The 24,142-nt window shown below is 42.9% G+C and overlaps 1 protein-coding gene across 4 annotated transcripts; it reads right to left on the reverse strand.

Moving 5' to 3' along the window:
- Nucleotides 1-2,388: 2,388 nt before the first annotated feature.
- On the reverse strand, nucleotides 2,389-24,134 carry LOC134537481 (ribosome-releasing factor 2, mitochondrial). Of its 4 annotated transcripts, none has more exons than XM_063377960.1 (2): nucleotides 23,671-24,134; nucleotides 2,389-5,180 (listed from the first exon to the last, which is right to left on the reverse strand). In XM_063377960.1, the coding sequence occupies exon 2, from the start codon at nucleotides 5,169-5,171 to the stop codon at nucleotides 3,027-3,029; it is 2,145 nt and encodes a 714-aa protein (XP_063234030.1). In that variant the 5' UTR covers nucleotides 5,172-5,180; nucleotides 23,671-24,134; the 3' UTR covers nucleotides 2,389-3,026. The 4 variants fall into 4 exon arrangements, with proteins under 4 accessions (XP_063234030.1, XP_063234027.1, XP_063234028.1 ...); XM_063377957.1 differs by having other exon boundaries at nucleotides 23,601-24,134; XM_063377958.1 differs by having other exon boundaries at nucleotides 23,596-24,134.
- Between the last annotated feature and the right edge of the window lie 8 nt (nucleotides 24,135-24,142).

Genomic DNA, 24,142 nt, shown 5'->3' on the forward strand with positions numbered 1-24,142 from the left:
GCAGGGACAGAACTTGATGTACATCTTAGGCTTATCTTGGCTAGACAGAGGAAACACCGGCCAATCACACACCAAGACAAGACGTGCAGCTGTTTGAAAGCGTAAACTCCGGGGCTCTCAAAAAAAAAATCCACATACGACTTAATTTTACTCGAAATACCAACTAAGTCTTTTAAAAATGTGCCCCCGGAGGATTTGCGTGACGTAATTCCAGAAGCAGAGCTTCCACAAATGACTCGGTGTTTTTTACATTAACTCTGACACAGTTTTGATAAATGTAACAAACACCCAGTGATTAGTGGAAGCTCTGATTCTGGCATCACCACACACAGCATCTCCGGGGGCACATAGGAGAAGCCTAAGATGTACATCAAGTTCTGTCCCTGCCCGAACACGCCCGAATGTTCACCTTCGGCCAACCTCGGGATTTGTTTTATTTTTGCGCAGGAAAAATGAATTCAAATAGTTAAAAGTGGTCGGTTAGGTTAGCTACATTAAAACACTTTAAAACACTGTGGACGGTTAGTTAGGTTAGTATAGCTACATTAAAATAAACAGAGAAATATAAATATATATAAATAAACCCGAGGTTGGCCGAAGGTGAATATTCGGGCGTGTTCGGGCAGGGACAGAACTTGATGTACATCTCGGGCTTCCCGCGGCGCGAGGGTTCAGTGACTGCTTGGGGCCATGTGTGAATTCTTTTTTTGAAAATAAATGCAGTAAATAATCATTAAGTAAAAGTAAAAAAAAACTGAACATTAAATGCAAAAATTAATTTGTCCAAAGGACCAACGATGTTGACGAAAGCATGGTTTTTTTCTTACTACGGAATGCGCACCAATGTAAGGTAAATTCTTTCGAACCCGATTAAATAACAACGCAACCTATCGGACAATAAATACACTTTGGTCACTACTTGGGTGCTCGACCACCCGACACTGCTGCCATCTCGCACTCACCACGCGAAACACAATCGAGATCGCAGCACTTGGCTGTCGGTAAAATACCACACACTTCGAGGCAAAACGTAAACGTTAACATTAACGAAATTAAAAATCGGAACAAATTACAATTAAATAAATAAAAATAATTTAAGAAATCTTACATAAGTTTTCATAAAATTTAAAGATAAAAGAGCAATTAAATAAGTATAAACATGTTTCAATAATTCTATAGATATATAAAAAGACAAAAAAGAAAAGAAGTACACAAATTAATACAATAATAAAACCGTCACTAATTATTACAGAAATCTCTTCATCAATTAAATTATTAATTTGAAAATTTTAAGTGTTTATGAAGTAAGAAATTGGTAAATTTATGTTCTGACTATGCCGTGTAGCATAATTATGATCTACATCATTTAACTGATTTTTTCCTTCGATACATACTCGTTATTGCAGTTCTAATATACGATCTTTCAATATCAAAGAGACTTAAAAGTTTAAAAAGTTCCTTGAATGGGTATGTATGGTTTTTTAAATGACTCGTAAAATAAGTTTTTGAATTGTAATAAGTGGTTTAATTGGCGTTTTGCTCATTCCTCTACAAGCCAGAATGCCATATTGAAGAAAAGACTGAAAAATAGCAAAATAGAACTTAGTTTAAAAATTTGATACACCATTTTTTGAATTTTGTTTGAAATATATGAAACATATTTGTCCCATTTCAGATAAGAGTCGAGCACTATATCTAAGTAGTTTATGTTCTGTACTCTTTTTATGACTACGTGTATCACAGTTAACGTTTATTTCATTACATACATGAAATTTAGGTTAATGTTCGATAGGCTGACCAAAAATGTTGGCAGAGAAAATAATATATTGAAGAATTTTCAGAAGAAAATAAAATTGCAGTATCATCTGCAAAATAAACTAACTGCTCCTCTATGTCGATGTTATATAAATTTTATATTATAGAATATATATCAGAAACAAAATTGGTCCTGTGGGACCGCTATATTTATATTTAGAGAGTTTCCATAATTTATTATTTACTTGTACACTCTGAGACTTACCATTCAAATAACTTTTAAACCAAGTGATTGCGAAACCTCTTTTTCCTACTTTATCCAATTTATCTTAGAAGTATTTATGTGATACTGTATCAAACTCCTTAGCAAGATCCAACATTACACAAACACTTTTTTTTTATCTTGTTCTATGGCTTAGAGAAGAAAGTTTATTATTTTGCTTAAAGCATCATTTGTAGTTAAAAACTTTTCTAAAGCCATATTGAGTTACAGAGAGTATTATGTTATTATCTAAAAATTGACAATTGTTTTTAACATATTTTTCTAGAATTTTTGAGATGGTTAACGTGTCTGGTGATAACCTAAAACGCAAAGAAGGTTTTTTTTAACACTTCTTTCTACTGGCGTTTCACATTAGACAAGTTACAAAATAATGAATTTCGACTATCGAAATTAAACACTTTATTTTGTGGCAGTTCAAATCCCCTCAGGTTTTAAGCTATAACCTGTAATCACAACACCACAGAAATAAAAATAAAAAATCAATTCTAAACAGTATCCAATAAACTTTATTTTAACGAAACTTTGCACTGTAACTACATACACAACAACATGGCCAAGAATAACAAAGTCGGGATGTGAGGATTAATGTAAATAATCTCACAAAATCGGAACTACTTACATTCTACGGCAAACAAACACAAAATCAAAATCAAACATCACCATTAATAATTGCGATTTGTAATAAAGGGTTGTCGAAACGTTTCTGCAAGACAGCCTACTTGACTAGATTCTTGTTATACTGAAGTATCTAACTTACTTTGGCATGTTATTTGATGTTAAGAATAAACACGGGATGCGTAAAAACTCCACTGCAGTTTAACATGCAGAGCTAACCAACCCTACGAACTAACAAAAAAAAATTGTTTTCTACTGAGTTATGGAAATTAAATAACATTGAATAGCTCCCGCGGTAGTTTCAGGTTATTTGTACGCAGTGAGCGCCGTGCGACAAGCCGGAGGAACTGCCAGAAGAACAGCGCGGGAGGCGTCACGCCTCGTCCAGCCCCGTGACGGCCTTGACAGCGCGCGCCTCGTCGTGGGCCGCCATGCGCTCGTAGCCGTGCAGCTGCAGCGTGAAGGAGGCGGCGCCCGACGTGAAGGTGCGGAGGTCGCGCGAGTAGCCCAGCAGCTCGGCCAGCGGCACCAGCGCCGAGACGACCCGCGCGCCGCCCCTCGCCGCCGCCGCGCCCTGCACCCGCGCGCGCCGCCGCCCCAGGTCCGCCATGACGGCGCGCGCGCCCGCCTCGTCCTCCGCCGGCAGCGCCGCCTCCAGCAGCATGACGGGCTCCAGCAGCCGCGTGCCCGCCTCGCGCAGCAGCCGCCCCGCCAGCCGCGCCGCCGCCGCCGTCACCACCGTGTCCGCCGTGCCGCGCGTCGCCTCGAACCAGTGCAGCGTGACGGCGGCGGCGGCCACGGGGCAGCCGAGCCGCGGGCCGCGCGCCAGCGCCGCCTCCACGCCGCGCCGCACCGCCGCCAGGCTGCGGGGGCGCACCGCCGCCGTGTTGGCCGCGCTGTCGGGCCCGCGGTCCAGCCGCACCAGCTCCCCCTCCCCCTCGCCCTGCTCCAGGGGCCGCACGGACAGCTCCAGCGTGACGGCGTGCGTGCCCGCGGCGATGCGCTGCCTCACGGCCAGCGTGTCGCGCGCCTCGCCGGCCAGCGCCTCCTTGTAGGCGATCTGCAGCGCGCCCAGCTCCACTTGCAGGCCGTGCTCCGACTGCAGGCGGCCGCGCACCACCTCCAGGTGCAGCTCGCCCATGCCGCCCAGCACGGTCTGGCCCGTGTCCTGGTCCGCGCGCACCCGCAGGCTGGGGTCCTCGCGCCGCAGCTGCTCCAAGGCTCGCTCCAGCGCCGCCTGCTGCGCCTGCGACTCGGGCTCCACCGCGCAGAAGAACACCGGCGCCGGCGCGCTCCACGGGTTGGCGAGCAGGCGCCGCGCCGCCTCCTCGCCCAGGTCGCTCTGCAGGGCGCTCCTGGCGGCGGCGGCGGCGGCGGCGCTGGCGGCCAGCAGGTCGCCCGTCGCCGCCCACCGCAGCCCCGCCACCGCCGCGATGCCGCCCGCCTCCACGCAGTCCACCTCCTCGCCGCTGTCCGCGTGCGGCTCCATCACCTTCCCCGCCACCTCCGAGTTGTCCTGGCTCACGTTGTACAGCCGCCGCCCCTTGGTGAGCCGCCCGGAGAACAGCCGCAGGTACGTGACCGCCCTCCTCTGGTCGTCGTGCGCCACCTTGAAGGCGCGCGCGCACAGCTGGTCGCCGAACGCCCGCTGCAGCTCCGTGTTCCTCTCGTCGGGCGAGGGCAGGTAGCGCACCACGGCGTCAAGCAGGGGCTGCACGCCGATGTTCTTGTACGAGCTGCCGCAGAGCACCGGGACTCCCGCGCACTTCCCGGTGACCCTCCTCGTCGCCTGGACGATCGCCTCCGCGGGCACGCCGTCCACGCTCTCCTCCCGGATCACGAGCTCCGCCAGGTCGTCGTCGGCGTCAGCCAGCGCGTCCACCAGGGCGGCCCTGGCGCGCAGGGCGTCTTCCCACAGGCCGCCGTGCTCGCGGGGACACAGCTTCTCGGCCGAGTACCTCTTGCCCTGCGTGTCCGGGTCCCAGGCGAGCTTCTCCAGGGCCACCAGGTCCACGATGGCCTTGAGGCCGCCGTCCAGCACGGGCCGCTGCAGCTGCAGCGCCGGCAGGTCTAACCTGGCCTGCAGGGAGTGGACGCTGGCGGCCAGGTCGGCGTCGCGGCGGTCCATCTTGTTGACGTAGACGAGGCGCGGGAGCGCGCGCGCGGCCGCCTGGCGCCACACGGTGACCGTCTGCGCCTCGACGCCCGCCGAGCCGTCCAGCACGACGACCACGCCGTCGGCGGCGGCCAGCGCCTGGCCCACCTCGGCCGTGAAGTCGACGTGACCGGGCGTGTCGAGCAGGTTGAGGCGGTGGCCGCGCCACGCCAGCGTGACGGCCGCCGAGGCGATGGTGATGCCGCGCCGGCGCTCCTGCTCCAGGTGGTCCGTGACGGTGTTGCCGCGGTGCACCTCGCCCATGGCGCGCGTCGCCCCCGCGTAGTACAGCATGCGCTCCGTCGTCGTGGTCTTGCCCGCGTCCACGTGCGCCAGCACGCAGAGGTTCCTCACGCGCCGCATGCCCGCCGTCTGCAACAAGGTCCCGTCACTGCGAGGTCTTCCCGGGCGCCTTCTTCGACCACGGCGTCCGGCCGGTGTCGCGGGGAGCACACCCGAGTCCTCGCTTCAGAGTCCACCGCACAATCACACCACTTCAGCCACTTTCGTTATTTAGGTAGCCAATCATTTTGTTTTGCACCTCCTAATCTTTTATTTATTACATGACGGTTTATTACAAAACAGCATTGAGTATTTTCGCATCGATTAAATTATTAGTTTTGCGCCGCCAAGGAGATAACTTAATATAACCAAAAACACGTATTAACTAAAAAAAAAACTTTGTATGAGAACCTCTATTCCGATTTTTTTTATTTTCTGGTAGTTATGGGCCCGCCCAACAGATAGCGACACATGTCGCGTGAAACATGGTTTCAGTTTCCACTGTAAAGGCCCGTCTACAATAGCAATGTCCTAAACTATGTCCGAAGGACACTCGTCACTGATTGGTCCACGTGACCCTCTGACGTTATGCGTCAAGTGGGCGAAGGTCCGAACCTACCTGGTCCGAAGACATTCGTCAATTTTAACTTTTTGTCCCAACCTGTGTACTTCGGACACAGAAAAAGAACAGAACACTCACGATATTTGAATTTCCGGTTCCCGTTTGAAAACGTGGTGTTTGTTTTTGTTATTGAAGGAAATGGAAGGTGTTTTTTAAGTCAAGAAGAGCCACTTTGCCTCATTGAATAAATATATAATATTGAATTCCCACGACTTTCATAAGTTCAATCTCAAACTACAAAAGCATCAAAACAATAAACAAAAAAACATTTGGTTTGGCACATTTAGTGCGCTCTGGTAACAACTTTAGAAATCAATACATTCGGACATCGGACATCGCAATTGTGGACAGGGCAGTTTTCGGTGGGACAATGTGACGTCACTCACATTCGGATAAGGACACGGACCACGCACAGGTTCGGACTATTGTAGACGGGCTCTAAAAGAGTCGCACTTGTTTTATTTCCCTCCTTGTTCCGTGGTCCTGCCCGCGGGAGAGAGGCAAGGTCATGGGCAGGGCCGGGCTACCCTTGACCCCTCGCGGCGGTGCAGCGACACAGGAAGTGAGCGGTCAGACTGCCCCCAGCCCCCTCCCCATCCCCACGGCGGCTGAGTCCGGCCGGAACAACCGGCGCGCCTCCCCGCGGTGTTGCCACACGTACCGGACATGCGGTGCAAAGCACGACAACTTTCACTTTCCGTACCAGCTATCCCGGTACGCTAATACACGTCAATCAGGATTTCATAACCCGTTAAAAGTTACACCTAAACTGTCCCACTAAGTGGGTCAAAAATTTGGTTGTGGAGTTTAGTTTTAAAACTTGTTAGAATTAAAAAAAAAAAAGTCCTTCAGCACTTCAGCACTCGGAAATTCATGTGTTCTCATGTTGCAAATAAACTTATAATACGAAACTCGGACACGAGATTGAACTTAGAATTCTTTTTTAAAAAAATTATATCGTGAGTGTTATTTTCTTTCACTGTGCGAATGTTTATCATAAGGAAAACATCGTGTTTATAATTTAAAAAAAAGAACATTGTAGCCTTCTATGCACATCATGTCCGCGTCTTTAAAAAATTGCTGAGCACTTCACTTTCAATATAGCATTCATTAGGCTTGAAAGTAAGAATTTACTGAAATACTCTCAGGAAAAAAACTTTATTTATAAACATTTATGCACCTAATCGTGCTTTAGTTACCTGCCATCTACCGGCTAGCGGGTACTAGAGAACCTGGGAAACCTATTTAAGTTTAGGTACACCAACATTAACAATAAAAAAAAATACTTTTCTCTTAGTCAAAGATTTTTCACAGTTACTAAAAATTAATGTAGCACAGTTACTTTTAACTTTTAAAAACCACTATGCATACACAGAGAAACATATATTCAATGGTTGTACTAACATAAATTTTATAACCATGAAAAAAATTGTATTAAGGAAAATAATTTTGTTTAATGTCAATATTGGTATAACTGAACACAAGTGGGGTTAACCAAGTTCCTTAGTGGCCGCTAGATGGCAGGAAACTTAAGTACAAATAAGTACATATATATGTTTAAAAATTAAGTATATTTATTTGAGTCATTAAGAAAATTCTTACTTTTACACATAAACATATAATTAAAATGTTGAATCATTAAGTAATTTCTTACTTTTACACATAAACATATAATTAAAATGTTGAATCATTAAGTAATTTCTTACTTTTACACATAAACATATAATTAAAATGAAAAAAACCATGCAACTACCTCTAACGAAGCGAGACTTAAAGCAGAATAATGTTTGTAATTGTATGTATATGTACACGTAGTACGTCAGAGAAAATATCGAAATTTTTGATGAAGACAATTCTTTTCGTGGACGGTGCAAAGCTCTCAAAGTATAATATTTGCGCCCTTTGTACCGCTCACTAAAGAGTTAAACTTCTGAATAGTAATGATGAAAACTTAAAAACAAATATCGGATCAAAGTGCTAGTTATGAACATAATTATGATAACATATGGATCAACTGATATTTTTTTTTTAGGAATTCCAACACATTAGTAGTTTCATATACATGCATAGACTTAATAAATCTAAACTCACACTTTTAACACCTTTCCATTTTCACCCCGTGGTGATACTGTAAAAATTAAAGAGTAGTCTTTATTTATAATATAAATTGTTTGTAAAAGTGATTCCTGCTTTCGTGGATTCGGTGTTGCCGATTAATTTTCAGATTCAGATTATTAATTCTTGCGTCACATACATGTTAAAATGCGCGTCCCAGCCGTAGAACGGTTTTCCACGCACACATCTTTCTATATAATTAATATGCTTGACTTAAAGTAAAGGAAATGTTACCATATTTTAAATAGAATAAAAAAAATCGTTATCCGCGTGTATGTTTGTTCACTTGTTTAAAATGATTCGCCCCGAGTCTACTAATAGTCCGCGCACAGCGGTACCGCATATTTTCATTTAGGGGGCATGTTTTCTTCTTTAACCTCAATTGGCCAGTCAACAAGAGGAAAAATAAGCACTTTTTACCAGCAGACCTGAAAACTTGATATCATGGTAATTCGATGACGCTGAATCGATTGGTGCAAATGTTGTTGCAATCGGACATGAAGTTTGTGGAGAAAATGGTTAAAAACAATTTTGAATCAGATTTTCTCAAAATTTAAGCGTTTAATCGAAAAAAGTTTCAAACTAAAGTTGCTGAGAATTAAAAAAATACATTTGAAAGGCTCTCAGGCCCATCTTCGTATTTGCAAATATGAGCGAGAAATATTGGAAAGAAAGTAGTACAGCGTAAAAGTAGTTCTGGCCATGAACTTCACTTTCGATATAGTTTAATTAAAGTTTTCGGGCGGTCCCTTGGCGCGACCAACTGGCGTGAAGTCGCGACACTCGTACAGTCAACTGGGATGCCTCGTAATATATAGCTAGAGACCGGAAAAATTCGCGGGTTCATTGACCTTCAGGATAAACTCCAATATCCTCTACACACTCGGGCAAATGCCACCTGTTCATTGGCTGCTGACTTGTGAGTCGTCTCGACTGGGTGGCCTGTGATTCGACACTTCTATGAGTGAGGGTCCTCTAATTGGCCCTCAGTCCTCCAGATTAACAGTGAACCAATGACAGAAGCAGCACTAAGGTATAATTATTTGAATTTTAGCATAACACGAAATGAACCCGCGAATTTTTCAGGTCTCTACATATATCAGCTGACTCCGCCCACGGGAATGCAAGGGCTTAGGGTTCATTCATGGAAGACGTCGCTGCGAACACCAGGTCTCCTGAACCCAGTGCGATCCACCGAGCAGCTACTTGAAGACTTGCCCCCTTGTTCGTCACGACATACGCTTACCGAGTCCCCGTCCGAAATTACTCTCGACCTCGTGCAGTTTCGAATGCGTTACTTTTACGTGAAGTTTTTAAAGTTTATAGCCTGGCCCTTGCGGCCAGCGTACACACATACATATGTCCGCACCAATCAGCTGGGTGCTGGCGAATGCCTCGTCGTACTCGTCATTACGTCACTCTGCACCCCCCTCTCCTGCCTCGCCTGGCGGCGGAGACTTGCAAGTTCATACTCGGCCACGTATTTTAGGCCCCACGTGAAATATATTTTATACTAAAATCAAAAAAAAATCTTAAAACAAATTGAACTAAAAACTTAACGAAATAAAAACCAGGCTGCCAACTTTATCTAAAATTAACTACACTTTTTTTTTTTTAATCGGCGCTTACGTGCAGAACAAATTAACTAAAATAAACTAAAAAAAAAATACTTAAAATTTAGAACCAAGCAATAGCCATCATTAACAAAACTTATCCAAGTAAAACGCATTTCCTAGGGGAGCTGCCGTTAACGTCTCGTAAATCTTCCGGGCCGTAGCGCAGCTGGCCACACACGCACGCGGTGCAGCGACGAGGGAGGGTGCGCTATCCCTCGCGAGTCACCGCTCAATTATTCACACGTCGCGTGCCCCCAGCCGGTACAGTCCGCGCCAAGGAGTATAGAAGTACAGAGAGATTTCACTCCCAGGTTGAAACTCTTTCCTTATTTTTTTCTCGGATAACCGCCACTATGTAATGTAATAATATCAACAACCAGCATAAAATAAACCATGCAAAAATGTATTTTAAATACGTATTTTATTAATGCATAATGTTAAATTATGGTTTTAAAATAGTTTTCGAACGGTTTTTTATTTAGTGCGGCGACGGAGGACCACGAGGGGTGCTGCGGCGAGAGTTGCGCCAGAGGTGGTGTGTGGTGTGTAAAAACGAGTGACTAGAGAAGCAAAATTTTTAAGTACAATTGATTAATTGGTATTTTTAGATTATTTGCTAGTAATGTAAATAGTGGCAATAAATAAAACTGTGTGTGTATTAAAATCTTTAATTGGGCTTTACGAACCCTGTAAATCGTAACAATATATACACATATATTTACAATTAGAAATTATATTAATAAATTTTAGTTTTGTGTCTTGAATAAAAAAGAAATAAACTGTGATGATATCAAATATTTTTTCAAAACTCCGTTCCCCCGGAGAAACCCCCGGAATGGCCACCGCATGGGGAGCCCAAGAAAAGAAACGGGCTCCCCATTTGGAAGCCACCTGGAAGGTTTTTTTCTGTTCCACCCACCGTTTCTTTGGTAGCCTGACTTGTTACAAGGGATTGTATTCCTACCAGAGAAAATGCCACCATTTTATCTGGGCAATCCGCCTTGGAGGAGCCGGGGCGCGAACCCGGGTCCTACAAGTCACAAGGCAGGCGCTCTACCCCAGAACCAGAGTGGTAGAGCGGGCACTAGCAGTCTTCTTAACACTGACATGATGTTATTCCAAGAGTGTATTCTAGTTATTAACACGTGTTTATTTCTGGCAGTTGATTTGGGAAGCAAATATGTAGCAATATTAAAAATAAAATCATTGTGAGCGAATGTTTTTATATTACGCCAGTGATGTGTAACATATAACTTCGGGAAACAGCTAACTCATATATTTTCATGTTACAAATTCAATAATAAAACAAAACTCGGACACGAAATTTAACCCTGAGTTCTTTAAAATAATCCCGAGCGTGATAAATATACGCAATATGTGATTAAAATAAACTTCTGAGCGCGAATCATATGAAGTTTCTACACCAGCCCGTAGAATTCACTGCCGGAACAACTACGTCGACTGTCATATAGATAGCTCTGGCAACTTACCTTCATTCTCCGTTTGATCAATGAAGCTCGCGGCGGCCTGCGAACTAACGGCGCTAGTAGTAGGTGTCCCCTTCAGTACACTAGATTAATAGGGAGTTTCATATAAAAGTACGTATATTAAAAAAAAATCTCGTTTTAAACGTCCGGTAAAGGTTAGCTTTGTAAGGTTTCAATACATAACAATAACTTAAAACTTTGCCGCAATTGTCAGTTAAAGTTTTAATCTAACAAAGACACTATTTAACACATACTGTTTCTCAAATTGTTGATCAGCGACGTGGTGTAGTCGGCCTCCGTAGCGCAGTCGACGGCCCACCGGGCTACGGTGCGGGGGCTCCGGGTTCGAATCCCGGGTAAGACATGGCTGTATTTTGTATTGTCTTAATAACAACCTTCAACGAACACTACCATTCTTCCATGACTCGGGGTGACTTACAACTACAACATTAAGGGGGGGGGGGGGGGGGGAGATTGTTGCACACTGGTGACTGTCCAAACTTGCCAGTGTGCCATCAATCTTTTTAATAAAAAATAAAAAAAAAGTAGTAGTAAAACGCATGGGCTACAAATCTAAAGACTCGGGTTCGATACCCGCTCAGATTTGTTTTTACTTTTTCATTTTAATATTTCTCACAAAATTAAACTATTCTTTACAGAAACTAATATACGTTTAAACAGTTAAATAACATCAGGTGAGATTTGGAATAAAATAAACATTTACGAAAATTCTAGCAAGTATCTACTCTGCTTTTAATTTATTATCATAAGAAACATTACATTTTTTTTTTCATTTTACCTTAAAATAATACGCTTTTAACTCTTTTAATATATTTAATTTATGACCGTGGTATAAACAAACTTTGTAGGTTTGTTTTATCTGAAAGTCGTCCAATATAGTCAAAATAATTAATAATTAATATTTGGTAGAGACCGGAAAAATTCGCGGATTCATTTCGCGATACGCTAAAATACAAATACATGTACCTTTAAGCTGCTTTTGTTATTGGTTCACTGCTCATCAGGACGACTCTGGGCCAATGGGAAACACTCAAACCAAAGAAGTATCGTATCACAAGCAAACTAGTTGAGACGACTCACAAGTCAGAAGCCAATGAACAGGCGTTTATTGTCCCGAGTATATACTGGGGACTGCGTAGTCTATCCTGAAGGTAATCGAAACCGCGAATTTTTCCAGTCCCTAATATTTGGTTAGTTGATTTATTAAAACTCGTGCAGGTGTCTAGTTGGCTTGCGGGACAAACGAGGTTGAAAGTAACGCCGGCCTCGTGTGTCACGGCCGAGGCGCGCCAGTGGCGTGCGTGCGGGGAGGTCACGCGACGGCCCGACATTGACCGCGCGCCGCGAGGGTCACCACCCCTCCCCACCACCCCACCCCCCTTTCCGGAGCGACTGCGCCCAAGGTCACGCGATAGCAGGCCGTCGCGAGCGTCAACGGCCCACGCAACGCTATGTATTCTGTCACACGATTACTCCATTAGTTTGCACCACAGAGTAAATGGCTAGGGACTGGAAAAATAAGCTGTTTCGATGACCTTCAGGCATAGGCGTGCGCACGGTAGGTGCCATAGGTGCCTTGGCACCACCATTAGGGTTAAAGTTATTTGTTTTTTACAAGCACAAATAATACATACTTACAAAAAATCGTATTATTTCCAAAAAAAAAAAATACGTTTTCCAATCGTGTCGAGTTACAGATATGTGCTCATAACACTATCAGTATATCAATTATCAATCGAACCAACTATACACACGGAAACAAGCCAGGTGCAATTACTTGTGTTGTACACGCGGGCCGCGGCTACGAAACTTCTAAAATGTAAATACTTCTCCTAGTTCTCCTCGAATTACATAGAATGCGCGCTCGGTGTCCACTGTTCACTCCACTCGGCAGGCGCACGGAATAATAGCCGCCGTCCACCAGGGTTTATTTTAAAAAAAAGAGAGAGAGTTTAGTTAGTTAAAAAGATATGCTTACTCGATGACTTATATGCAGTTGCCGATAAAACATTTTTGTTGTATTCCAAAAGTTAAAACTTTTGCCCACTCTTATTTGTGTATATTTAATATTTTAGGTATGTTACAAAAACTCCTTTCATTTGTTGATTTTAAAACTTAACATTTGAGAATGTTTTTTCTAGCATTTATTTGGCGTCTTCAGAAAACATATAAGTACGGTTTTTCAAAGCCACCAGCATGAATTCCGTGCAAACAATTTGTGCAATTTACTTTATGGCTCAACAAAGCTTAAAACTGTAAATAGTTTAGTAGTTTTCCTGGTGATTATAACGTTCAAAGCCATAATTTGTCATAAAAAATGTTAAAATTTTTACATCTGTGTATTTAAAGTTTTTGTTCGGAAACACCTTAAATAGCACCATTATGCGCTTTCAAATCCAAATTTTTCCGGGGGAGGGCCCCCGGACCCCCCGCTTTAGGCTCGGGGTCTGTGAATGACAGGGCTGTTGTGTAATCTGGCACCACCACTACTGAAGTCCTGCGCACGCCTATGCTTCAGGATACTCGGGAAAATAACTGCTATTCATTGGCTGCTGACTTGTGAGTCGTCTCAACTAGTTTGCTTGTGATACGATTACTTCTTTGGTTGAGTATCTCCCATCGGCTCAGAGTCGTCCACATGAACAGTGAACCAATAACAAAAGCAGCTTAACGGTATATGGATTTCAATTTTAGCGTATCGCGAAATGAATCCGCGAATTTTTCCGGTCTCTATAAATAGCTCACACTGTTGCCAGATTTATACCACCCGGCTTGTCAACATTCAAGATATTGTGTACCATCATTAATTAGAATAAGTTTTATTAAATATTTTATACTATTTGTAGTTTTTTAAGACCATAAAATAATATATATCTACTGACAGTATTACAGTTGTATTCATACTGAAAAAAAAAAATCAACGCTAAACACGAATTATTTTTTCACAGAGAGAAACTATTTGAGGAAGCCGGTCAGTGTTAATCACTCGGCGTTCCATTCAATTAATATCTTTGCTTAAACAGTCAAAATGTTTAATATTAGTTTTACCTATATAAAACATTTGTTGACAAAAAACGGTTGAAACCAAGATGGCGTCTTTCAGTTATGTATCCTTAAAAGTACAATTTTAACATTATCTTGATGTAATACAACAAGAAAACGTATTTCCGAAATTCTCTTTCCAAATTTCTTTTTAAAAAATGTTTCAGATAACTTAAAAAAAAAAAAAGCATAACATTGTAAAGTTTTGTCTACATTTATTGTGCTCTATGAAACTAGATTATAAATGGTACAAAGCTCTGTCTTACTGTTTTACAGGTTATATCGTTGGCAAATTAGTTTCTATGGACTTTCCGTGTAAAAGTACAAAAAAAATTACAGTATTGATACCGCAAAGAGTTTTCAATTTAAATCTTTAAACTTTAGCCTTTTTTTTCTTCTACGTAGCGGTTCGAAAATAACTTTCCTGCAATGAGTGACTTCGTTTGCATGGCGGATTTGGAAAAGTGACATCCCTTTGTTTGGGAATAATACGATAAAAAGATGGATTATGTTTGGAATGATGTGGTTAAAAATTTAACTCACTACCACCAAAAGTTGGCAGAGAAATATTATAGGACTAAATCGGATGTTTCATTTAAAGTGGGAGATTTGGTATTATTAGAATCTCATTTTCTTGGTTCTAAGATTGACTATTTTTTCAGCTAAGCTGGCTTCTCTGTCGTTGGGTCCATATAAAATAATTAAATTCACAACAGACGTGTCATTTGTATTGGAGGAACGCCAATGAAAAGGTTCAAAGCTCATGTGGGGCAATTGAAACACTTTAATTCTTAGAAATGTAATGTGATATCTCTCTCTCTCGATTAAGACTTTTTATCTAGAGTATAATGTTATTATGTGAGAAATTACCTTATTTCAGCTAAATAACTGTTGTTGATCCTTGTTGATATTATGATTGTTAAATATGATATGTTTAAAATCACCAGGCTCCTTTTGAGAATTTATACGCTTATTAATTATGGTTTTTTTTTGTATTAAATATTTAAAATGTCATCTAGTCGAGCTTTGATCTGTGATATAGTTTGTAGGTTGTAAGATAAGTTTTTTTTTTAACAAGATGATTGGTGTTCTTGGAGTTCTCTCTCTCTTTTTTTTTTTGGGGAAGGGTTTGAATTACGGAGGACTCTCCTTTTTTCTCCTCTTGCTTCCTCTTTTTCTGGGATTACCTCGACACCATGTGCTCCGACTTCTGCTGCATGAGAACTTCATTCTTCAAGACCATCTTCAGTTCAGCATCCAACAGCAGAAGCATGCCGGCCCCCCGCTACTACATCACCCACCAGTTCCAGTATCAGTTACAACATCAGCTCTGATGGCAGCTCGGCCACCAGCAGGTACTTTCGTCCGCTTACATTGATTACTTCGGCTTCTAGACCTATGGAAACTGACAGGTGAAGATCTGACTTGAGACTGGCCATCCCAAGACTTTTCATCACCTGGAAGAAGATGCCCTCCTGCAGTGAAGTTTTATGGGAGGAGGATGTGACCGTGTATGGTCACGAGACGTTAAACTGAGATTCTATACACAAACATTTAAGGACATGAAGCTTACCTTTCATGTTAGCGGGTAGAAATAAACTGACATCGTGTGACATCACGACTCATAGATAGGCTACGGCTGTGTGCGGCAAAGACAGTGCACTTTCACACAAAAAAAAACGATAGACAAAAGTGGAAACTTCATTTCAACACAACATCGAATTCAGTGTTACCAACTCCGGATTTAGCAAGAAGAATAATAATCCCGGAAATCGGTTAGTATATCGATTATGTGAACTGGTGTTAAGATCCTTCTAGAACATTCTAAAATCATCTCTATTAAACCAGAGAATTGGGGGGGGGGGGGGGGGCAATAGGAGGGAAGGGTGGGGGGGAGAGAAAATGGGTATATAAGCTCGGGGATTTGACCAGTTAGGCATGTAGCAGCAGGACCATTACCACCAACATCATGAGGCATTAGAGAGAGAGAGAGAGAGAGAGAGAGAGAGAGAGAGAGAGAGAGAGAGAGAGAGAGAGAGAGAGAGAGAGATCGAAAGCAGGAAAGGTGTTTTGGAGAGCTAAGTATGAGTAGTGTTGTAATTATCTGTTATGAAGTGGCCAGTAGAGTTTGAATTTTTGATGATAATAATAACTTTGATAGTGTGTGTAGTATCTGTTGGAATTGTGTTTTTTTTTTTGTGGATATGATACACCTGTTTAAGCTTAAAGTGTTAGCAATGTTTGTTTAGGTGCTCATAATGTGGATTTGGCACTTGTTCCATTTTCTGCACCACCTTCTGTGCATTTTTCTTGTTTGGTGGCCATATTGTTTTCAATAACTTGATTTAGCTCTCCAAAGACCTTTCCTTAAGAGTTGTTTAATAATTTTTTTTTAATATTGGTAGAGATATTCAGCATTCACCAAAGAAGAAAATTATAAAGTTATATATAGTATTTATTGTGTTTAAATTATATATTTTTTTTGGACTTACTAGTCATCACAGATATAACTATTTTTGGACTGGAGGTTATTTATGAGATCTGTTAAAGACAAACAATAAACAGTGGAACTAATTTTATGTGTTTGGTCAATGTTCTGCCACCTTACATTTTTCAGCATAGGTTTTGTCTCTTTGATTTTGTTTTTGAATTTAATATGCAGGTTAGGCCCCATCTGGGCAAGTGTTTACATTGTGGAAGGTAACAAGGGTTGATGCTTGCAGTGGGAGTAGGGACTGATGGGGCCCAGCCTCAACCTGTCATCACCATCGTTTACCATCTGGCTCTCGATGGTTTCTGGATTACCTTTTTTTAATCTAGAATATTGTATAAAACCATTACACGTTACGTTACCGAATATCATCGAATTTATCTTTGTAGCTAAATGTTATTAAACTCATATTACATTCTCGTTTAACTTTTTGCTATGAGACAGTGGAGTAATAACAAAAGATTCGACGTGGCGGGCCCTGTTAACGGTTATTTGTGTTTTCCGTGACTTCTAATGTGTCCCAATTGGCTAAATAAGCACGGACTATAGCCTCAAACCCAGACGCCCAACGCTTCATACCTCAGCAGCCCTTAGCAGACTCGCGATGTAAAGGAACGCTTGTCCCTGATATCGGTTGCTGATAGTAGAAAAGGGAATGTGAAGCCTTCGTCTCTTTCCTTGCTGGCTTTGATCGGCGAAACAAGGGTGTTTAAAACTGGTCTATGCCAATGAAAGAGCAGCTGTTATGATACGGAACGTTCACAATTCGACTGGAAATTACCACGCGATGATAAAAATGTCTTCCACAAGCAAAAGAGAAGCAGAGCAAGTACACTGTTTTTGCAACATATCTTGCCATAAAAATTTTTTCGCAGTGCGCGAAATTTCCCCGGATGATTCTTATTTGAGTAATAGAAGGTTTCGCTGTAACGGACCACCTTTGTAACTGCTACCTTCACTCGACACGAGGTCGGCGAGCAAAGCTGCGCATGCCATTAACTGGGCCTGTAATTTGAAGCCCAGCCCCAAGGTTGCCAACAGTTACAAACTTTCCAACAGAAATTTAGTTAAAAAAAAAAAAAAAAACACTGAAAAAAAGTCGGAAACAACTGGGATTTGCAATATTGCCTAAAACTTACATACAAATACACAAGACTTAAATTCACAAAGTCACCTACAAATAAACACCCGCGAGCGAAGAAACACCATTAATTCCGCTTGCAGTGAAATAAACTGAACGAAGAAGTAAAGGAATTTTCTTACACAAAAAAAAAAGTACGTAATTAAATAACTCGTGCAGTAAAGCTAATCGGAACACTTTTAACATTTTTGAAAAGTGTTAACTTTCAGTAGGGGAATGCAGATTTCGCGAAACGATTCCGAGACAAGCTGAAAGTCAAAACAATGTAGCACCGTCTGTGTTCCGTGATTGGGCGAGTTTCTTTCAGGCACATGTCGATTGTCACAACACCAATCACATTACGTCAGTGCGGAATCAAACGCGTCCTGAGTGACTCGGTTCCAACAAGGCGACGACTTCTCTCGCAGACGGCCGCCAATCACAAGGAAGAAACCGCTGGTGCGGGTATACCTTGTTGAAGTCTAGTAGACGTACAGATCTTTTCGCGAAAATTACCTGCCCCTAGCTTTCAGTCAGGAAAGCATCATTATTAGGAACTACTATCCTATAATGTAATCCTTGGCGTAAGCAGAGAATAAGGGAGGAGGGGTGATATAAGAGGTGTATCCACCCCCGACCGCCCGAAAACCTAAAAAAAATCTACCATTCTTACCAACAAAAGGAAAATATCTGAAAGCAAACAGCTGGCAAAGTGGTTCCCCATTACTTTTTGGCTTCTGGGTCGAAGCCACGTCCGTGGATATGCCGGTATGCCCGATGTTTCGGCACGTCCAGTTGCAGCCCATCTTCAAGAGACTATGAACAACTGGAGATCGCGCCATCATTCCCACGGACGAGATCCGAACCCAGAAGCCGGGAAGCAGTGAGTGACGGTTGGGAAGCGGCGAAGGTGGCAAGGCTGGAGGTTGCGTGTGCTGACGGCAGTCGGGTGGTCGAGAAAGACAGCGGTTGGAGAGGGATGTTGTTGGGAGTGAGGTCTTGACGGGAGGGGGAGGGGGGCAGTAACCACACGCCCTGCCTGGACGCACTCCGCCGAGCGCCTCGGGTTACCAGAGCAGCTGTTGAGTCACGCCGCTGACTCACGTCGACTGCTCGATGCCATCCCGCCGTTCCCTCGGTTGTATTCGACTCCACAGTCCTGCTCACGCTCGACGCGTGATGACGAAATATACAGCTGTTTGAAGGGCAGCCTGGTGGTAAACTAAAACCGATTGCGATTACTAGAGACCTGCAAAATTCGCGGATTCATTCGGTGATAGGCTAGAATTAAAACACATATACCTCTTTGATAATTTTGCTATTGGCTTACTGTTCATCTGGACGAATCTCAACCAGTTATAAACCCTCAACCAAAGAAGGATCGAATCACAGACAAACCAGCTGAGACGACTTACAAGTCGGCAGCCAATGAACTTGCGTTATTTGCCCGAGTGTACAGGGGTATGTGCAGTCTATCCTGAAGGCCATCGAAACCGCGAATTTTGCAGGTCTCTACGCGATTACGGCACTCCACTACGAATACGGTTGAGGGGGGCGGGGGGGGGGAATCAGAACATATTAATCCGGAATTACAATAGGCCGTTGCGTCCGTCCGTCCTAATATTTTTCAATTCACACACTGCCAACTGTGACGAAAACTTAAAATTACGGAGAAAATTTATCTTATATCATTATATTAGTTTTACAATCATATAACTCAGAAAACACAATTTATTTAACTTTAATTTTTATTTCAACCTTTTCAGACTTACTTACTTTTGTTTCAAAACGCAATCTTTAAAATGTGTTAAAAAATATATAATTTAAATAACTGCAAAGTAAGCGTCGAAATAACTAAACAAAATTCAAAAACTTTCTAACGTAACAAAAGTTGGCAAGCAAAACACCTGACAGACATGTTGAGGTTATAATAATTTCAGTCGTCCGTCCGTTCGTCAAAAGTACGGAGTTACCAAGCTTTTGACGGAAGGGACGGTTGTAATGTTTTCCGGGCAATGTGAATGGTTGCAGGTCTCGTGCCCGGGCTTCTGCCTACTGTTTGCCGAGAAGCCCAAGATGTCCATCAAGTTCTGTCCCTGCCCGAACAATTCACCTTCGGCCAACCTCGGGATCTGTTTTATTTTTTGCGCAGGAAAAATGAATTCAAATATTAAAAGTGGTCGGTTAGGTTAGCTACATTAAAAACCCTTTAAAACACTATGGACGGTTAGTTAGGTTAGTATAGGTACATTAAAATAAACAGAGAAATATAAATATATATATAAATAAACCCGAGGTTGGCCGAAGGTGAATATTCGGGCGTGTTCGGGCAGGGTTACTTCGGCCTGCAGAAACTCGTCCTCTGCAAGTTTGTCTTCGGGAGAACGTTCACAGCTGTGGGCGTTCCGTCGTCTCAGTTTCAGAAGCGACGTACGGTTCGGAAATGGTTGTACATATTAGGCTTCCCACTGTTTGCCTGGAGCCGAAGGTGTGGCGGACCCAGGGGAGCGGGGAGGCTGGCTGGGCGACCGAGCGCAGCGCTGCGGGCCACAGCCGTGGGAACCGGCCCGCCGAGCTCGGCGAGGGTGGAGGAGGGGGAAGGGCAGCTCGTGACGACACGTGGCACGACTCCTCGCATCTCGCCCGCGAGAGTCTATGCACGTGTAGAGCGCACCGTGTCCACTGTCACAAACAGTTTCGGAAACAAGTCCGAAACAAGCAATCCACACTACATATCGCATGAGCTAGAGACCTGCAAAATTCGCGGTTTCGATGGCCTTCAGGATAGACTGCACATACCCCTGTACACTCGGGAAAATAACGCAAGTTCATTGGCTGTGCCGACTTGTGAGTCGTCTCAGCTGGTTTGTCTGTGATTGCCTACGCATTTGACTTTTTCCCGCTTCACGCGACTGCGCCATCAACGCCTGACGTCACAGGTCACGTGAACCCATCAAATGTCTTTATCTGCACTTGCACCGTAACAGACACACGCGATTCGCCCTTTTCTCCCATAGGCACGTAACAAAGCTCGACTCCACGCCCACGCTCACAGGAAGGCATTTTTACGATCTTTGAATGATTCATATTAATAGGGAGTCTTGATTTGGAAAAAAAAAAATATCATAAGCATACGCAGGAAAGATTAAAGTAACTAAATCCGAGACCACATCCACTATTTCTTAGCGTTGTTTACGTTTTCGCATTGGTTGTACACAGGCGCAATTTATACTCGTATTTCATAGTACATATTTGAGGTTAATTATCACAGATAAGTATTTTACGTCTTTCCCATTTCACCCCCCCCCCCCCCTCTTTTTCACAGCTATTAAACCTCAAAAATTCCAGATGTAGAACCTACTTTGTAAACGTCACTAAGGATGGCATACGAGTATCACTGTAATTGTTGATATTGAGACGGCTTCTTACAGCTTAATTATTACTCACAGCAAAATAAGATCTCACGAACTTATATTTCAATCCATATGAGCTTCAAGCAGACAACATACAGCTATCAAACTTAACCTGAAATTTGTATCCGGGGGTATTAACTACAAAGAGAGTACTTAACTGTGGATAGCGACATATGCTAGCTACCTATAGATTTCGAAAGTCACGGCATGAAACTTTTAACGGGCATTGTTCGAAGCCTTCTCGGAAGAGAATGAAGTGAAGGGAGGGAGAGATGAGAAGATAACATTCTGGAACAGCTGCGTCGCTGAAAACAGTCGAAAGAGAAAGGAGAGTGGACATGACAAGCGGGGGAGAAGGAGCCATCCTGTCTCACGGAGCATGAATCGACGAGTGTACGATGCGACGACCGAGGATGGCGGAGGTCGGCGACTCCATGAATGAAACAAGTCACGGACCCGTCGCTTGCTCGCTCAACTGACGCACGGGGGCGTCGCCTTTGCGTCGCGGTGGCTCTCGGAGATGTCGCGCACCAAGCGAAAGTCAGAATACGTGGCAGGAACCAGTGGCGTAGCCAGGATTTGTGTATGGGGGGTGTTAAGAAGCATGCCCCCCCCCCCCCTTTCCCGTATTAAAGCGGGGGGTCCGGGGGTCCTCCCCCGGGAAAATTTGGATTTTAAGGTGTAAAATATTGCTTTTTTTAGCAGTTTTCTGTACTTAAATTTAAATATTGTAATGGTAAAAATTGTATTAATTTTAATATGAAATTTGTTTGCGTGATGAATAAGAAATTAATTAAAGATTTGATGCTAAGGGGGGGGGGGGGGGTTGAACCCCTAAAACCCCCCCTGGCTACGCCACTGGCAGGAACGCATGGCCCCCCACATTCGATTACGGCCCCCCCCCCCCCCCCCTCCGTGCTACATTATAATCGCATGGTTATTTCTTACCCACACTCTTTTTAGAATGTTATTTAACCTGAAAATACAGGGTATCATTATGGCTACTATTTTATAAGTCCAAACTAAGCTTTATTTATGAAATATTCAATACCTACGTTTTTTTCTAGTTTGTAAAAAAATTATAATAGTTAAATATTTAAAAATAAACAGGGCTGCGCCCGGGCCCTGGACCCAGGGGTCCACCCAGACCACCCTTGTGGGGGGCATGCAGGGACGTTTTCGCAAGCGCAGGCAATACCGTCGAGAACGAAGGGGGTGGTAAGAGAAGTGGTGGGCAAAACCTTTGTGGCCTAGGCGGCGGTGGAAACATGAGGGGGTCGGGATTTTTTTTAAAATGCGTTTGTTGACATTGATAGTATGTTGTCGAAAAATACAAGTCTACAGCTAATAGTATGCACTGCAAACACTACAATTTATGTGATAGGCTCCGATCACCGATCAGTAACGTTCATTCTTTAGACTTCAAAAAAAACAGCGGGGGTTCAAAAGATGTAACTTACATTACGTAATGGGGAGGGGAAACTTAGTTTCTCTCGGCAGCCATTAGTGGGGGGGGGGGGGGGGGGAGAGATATTATTTCTGAAGAAATATCTTGACATCAATAATATTTACGTTTGGCAATTTTTTTTCATTATTACAACTAAAACCTAAAATATCACGACATACCAAAATTTACAATTGCTTAAGTAGGTACCTAATGTTTTTGGTTCGCATCAAAACCGATATTTCCCAAAACAAAATTCTCACATGCTCTGTTACTAAACCAGTTTTAATTATTTATTAGCTTAATTTTATATGACAATGAGTTCCGGAGGAATATGGCATGGAGATGAAATGTAGTTTCTGCCCACACACATGCAGAACAATGCGGGGGCAACTGCTCCCCTCTGCCACTTCTCTGTCCTTCAAGAGGTAGACCTGAGAGTTGCGACATTGCGATATTGCAACGTCCTTATGTACTCATGCGTTCATGCCCATTGCCTGACAATGACACCCCAAAATATGACAAGTAGCCAATCTCACACGGTTTACACTATCACACACCAAAACCAATTAATAATATCCAATGCATTTTTGAAGAAATATATGGAAAAAATAAACATTTTTTCAGTTGCCACCAGCTATCCTTGACATATTCCCAGACTGCATAGGTATATGATGAGAAAATAAATATTTGTTTTCTGTTCCCTTCCATAAATCCCGCGTTGTCGTACACACTTCCGTTCCTGCGGACAAAGATGATACGCCCAAAGAATAATAACCAAATATTCTTTGTTCCCCACAAAATTGTTCCCATGTGTCCGAGATGAAAGATCAATAAATTACGAACGTAAGGTGCATAGAGACACACACACATGTTAGTACGTAAGTATGTTTCTCAATAACAGTACATCCGGATCTTAAAGCCACGAACATTCATAGTTTTAGTCGCGACTGGCCACACAATTGATTTGGCCCCACGATGGTATTCTTAAAATTTATTACATGCACTCAACATGCCCTTAAAAGTAATAACTCTACATAAGGCCTTACTTTAGCCATGCATGCAAAAATTAACCTCAAAGCCCCTTTAGTAAAAACATGTTTTTTTAGCGTTTTAAGACATACATGCAATAACCTTACGGGGTGCGCCGAGACGTAAGGAATAATCCAAGTCACTAATCAAATATTACTTCACCATTCGCGCACACACCTGCTTGTTTCACTATTCTTACAAGTGAACGTTGCTTCACAATCGAATACACGGGATGCAACTGCTCTCTACTGGCGTTCTTTGAAAGCGAAATCGCAGGCTGACCAACTAACGAAAACGAAACTTATTTCACACGCATTCTTCCTTCATCTTATCTACGTTTTTACCTTCTACTTTACGATTTTATTCTTAATTCTGATTTATAAATGTTTGAATGAAATAATTATTACTTTTTCTGTGCACTTTTTTTTCCAAAACCACCACCTTTATCAGGCTTTCACAGCATTATGTTCTTAAAATAACTTTTGGCATCTTATTTCAGATTTCATTCAAGTGAATGTTTTAGATATGTCTTTGAAATCAATTACTATTTTAGAAGCTTTGGACACCCCTACTTATATGCACGCTCTCTCACTCAGCACCAAGAAATACCAAACTTCCAGTACAGAACTGATGTAAAGATCACACACTA

Source organism: Bacillus rossius, chromosome 12 (assembly GCF_032445375.1).
Source record: "Bacillus rossius redtenbacheri isolate Brsri chromosome 12, Brsri_v3, whole genome shotgun sequence".
Taxonomy (NCBI): Eukaryota; Metazoa; Arthropoda; class Insecta; order Phasmatodea; family Bacillidae; genus Bacillus; species Bacillus rossius.

Excerpts from the sequence above, each read along its gene's own strand:
- LOC134537481 (XM_063377960.1), bottom strand. The coding sequence starts at position 5,171 with ATGCGGCGCGTGAGGAACCTCTGCGTGCTGGCGCACGTGGACGCGGGC.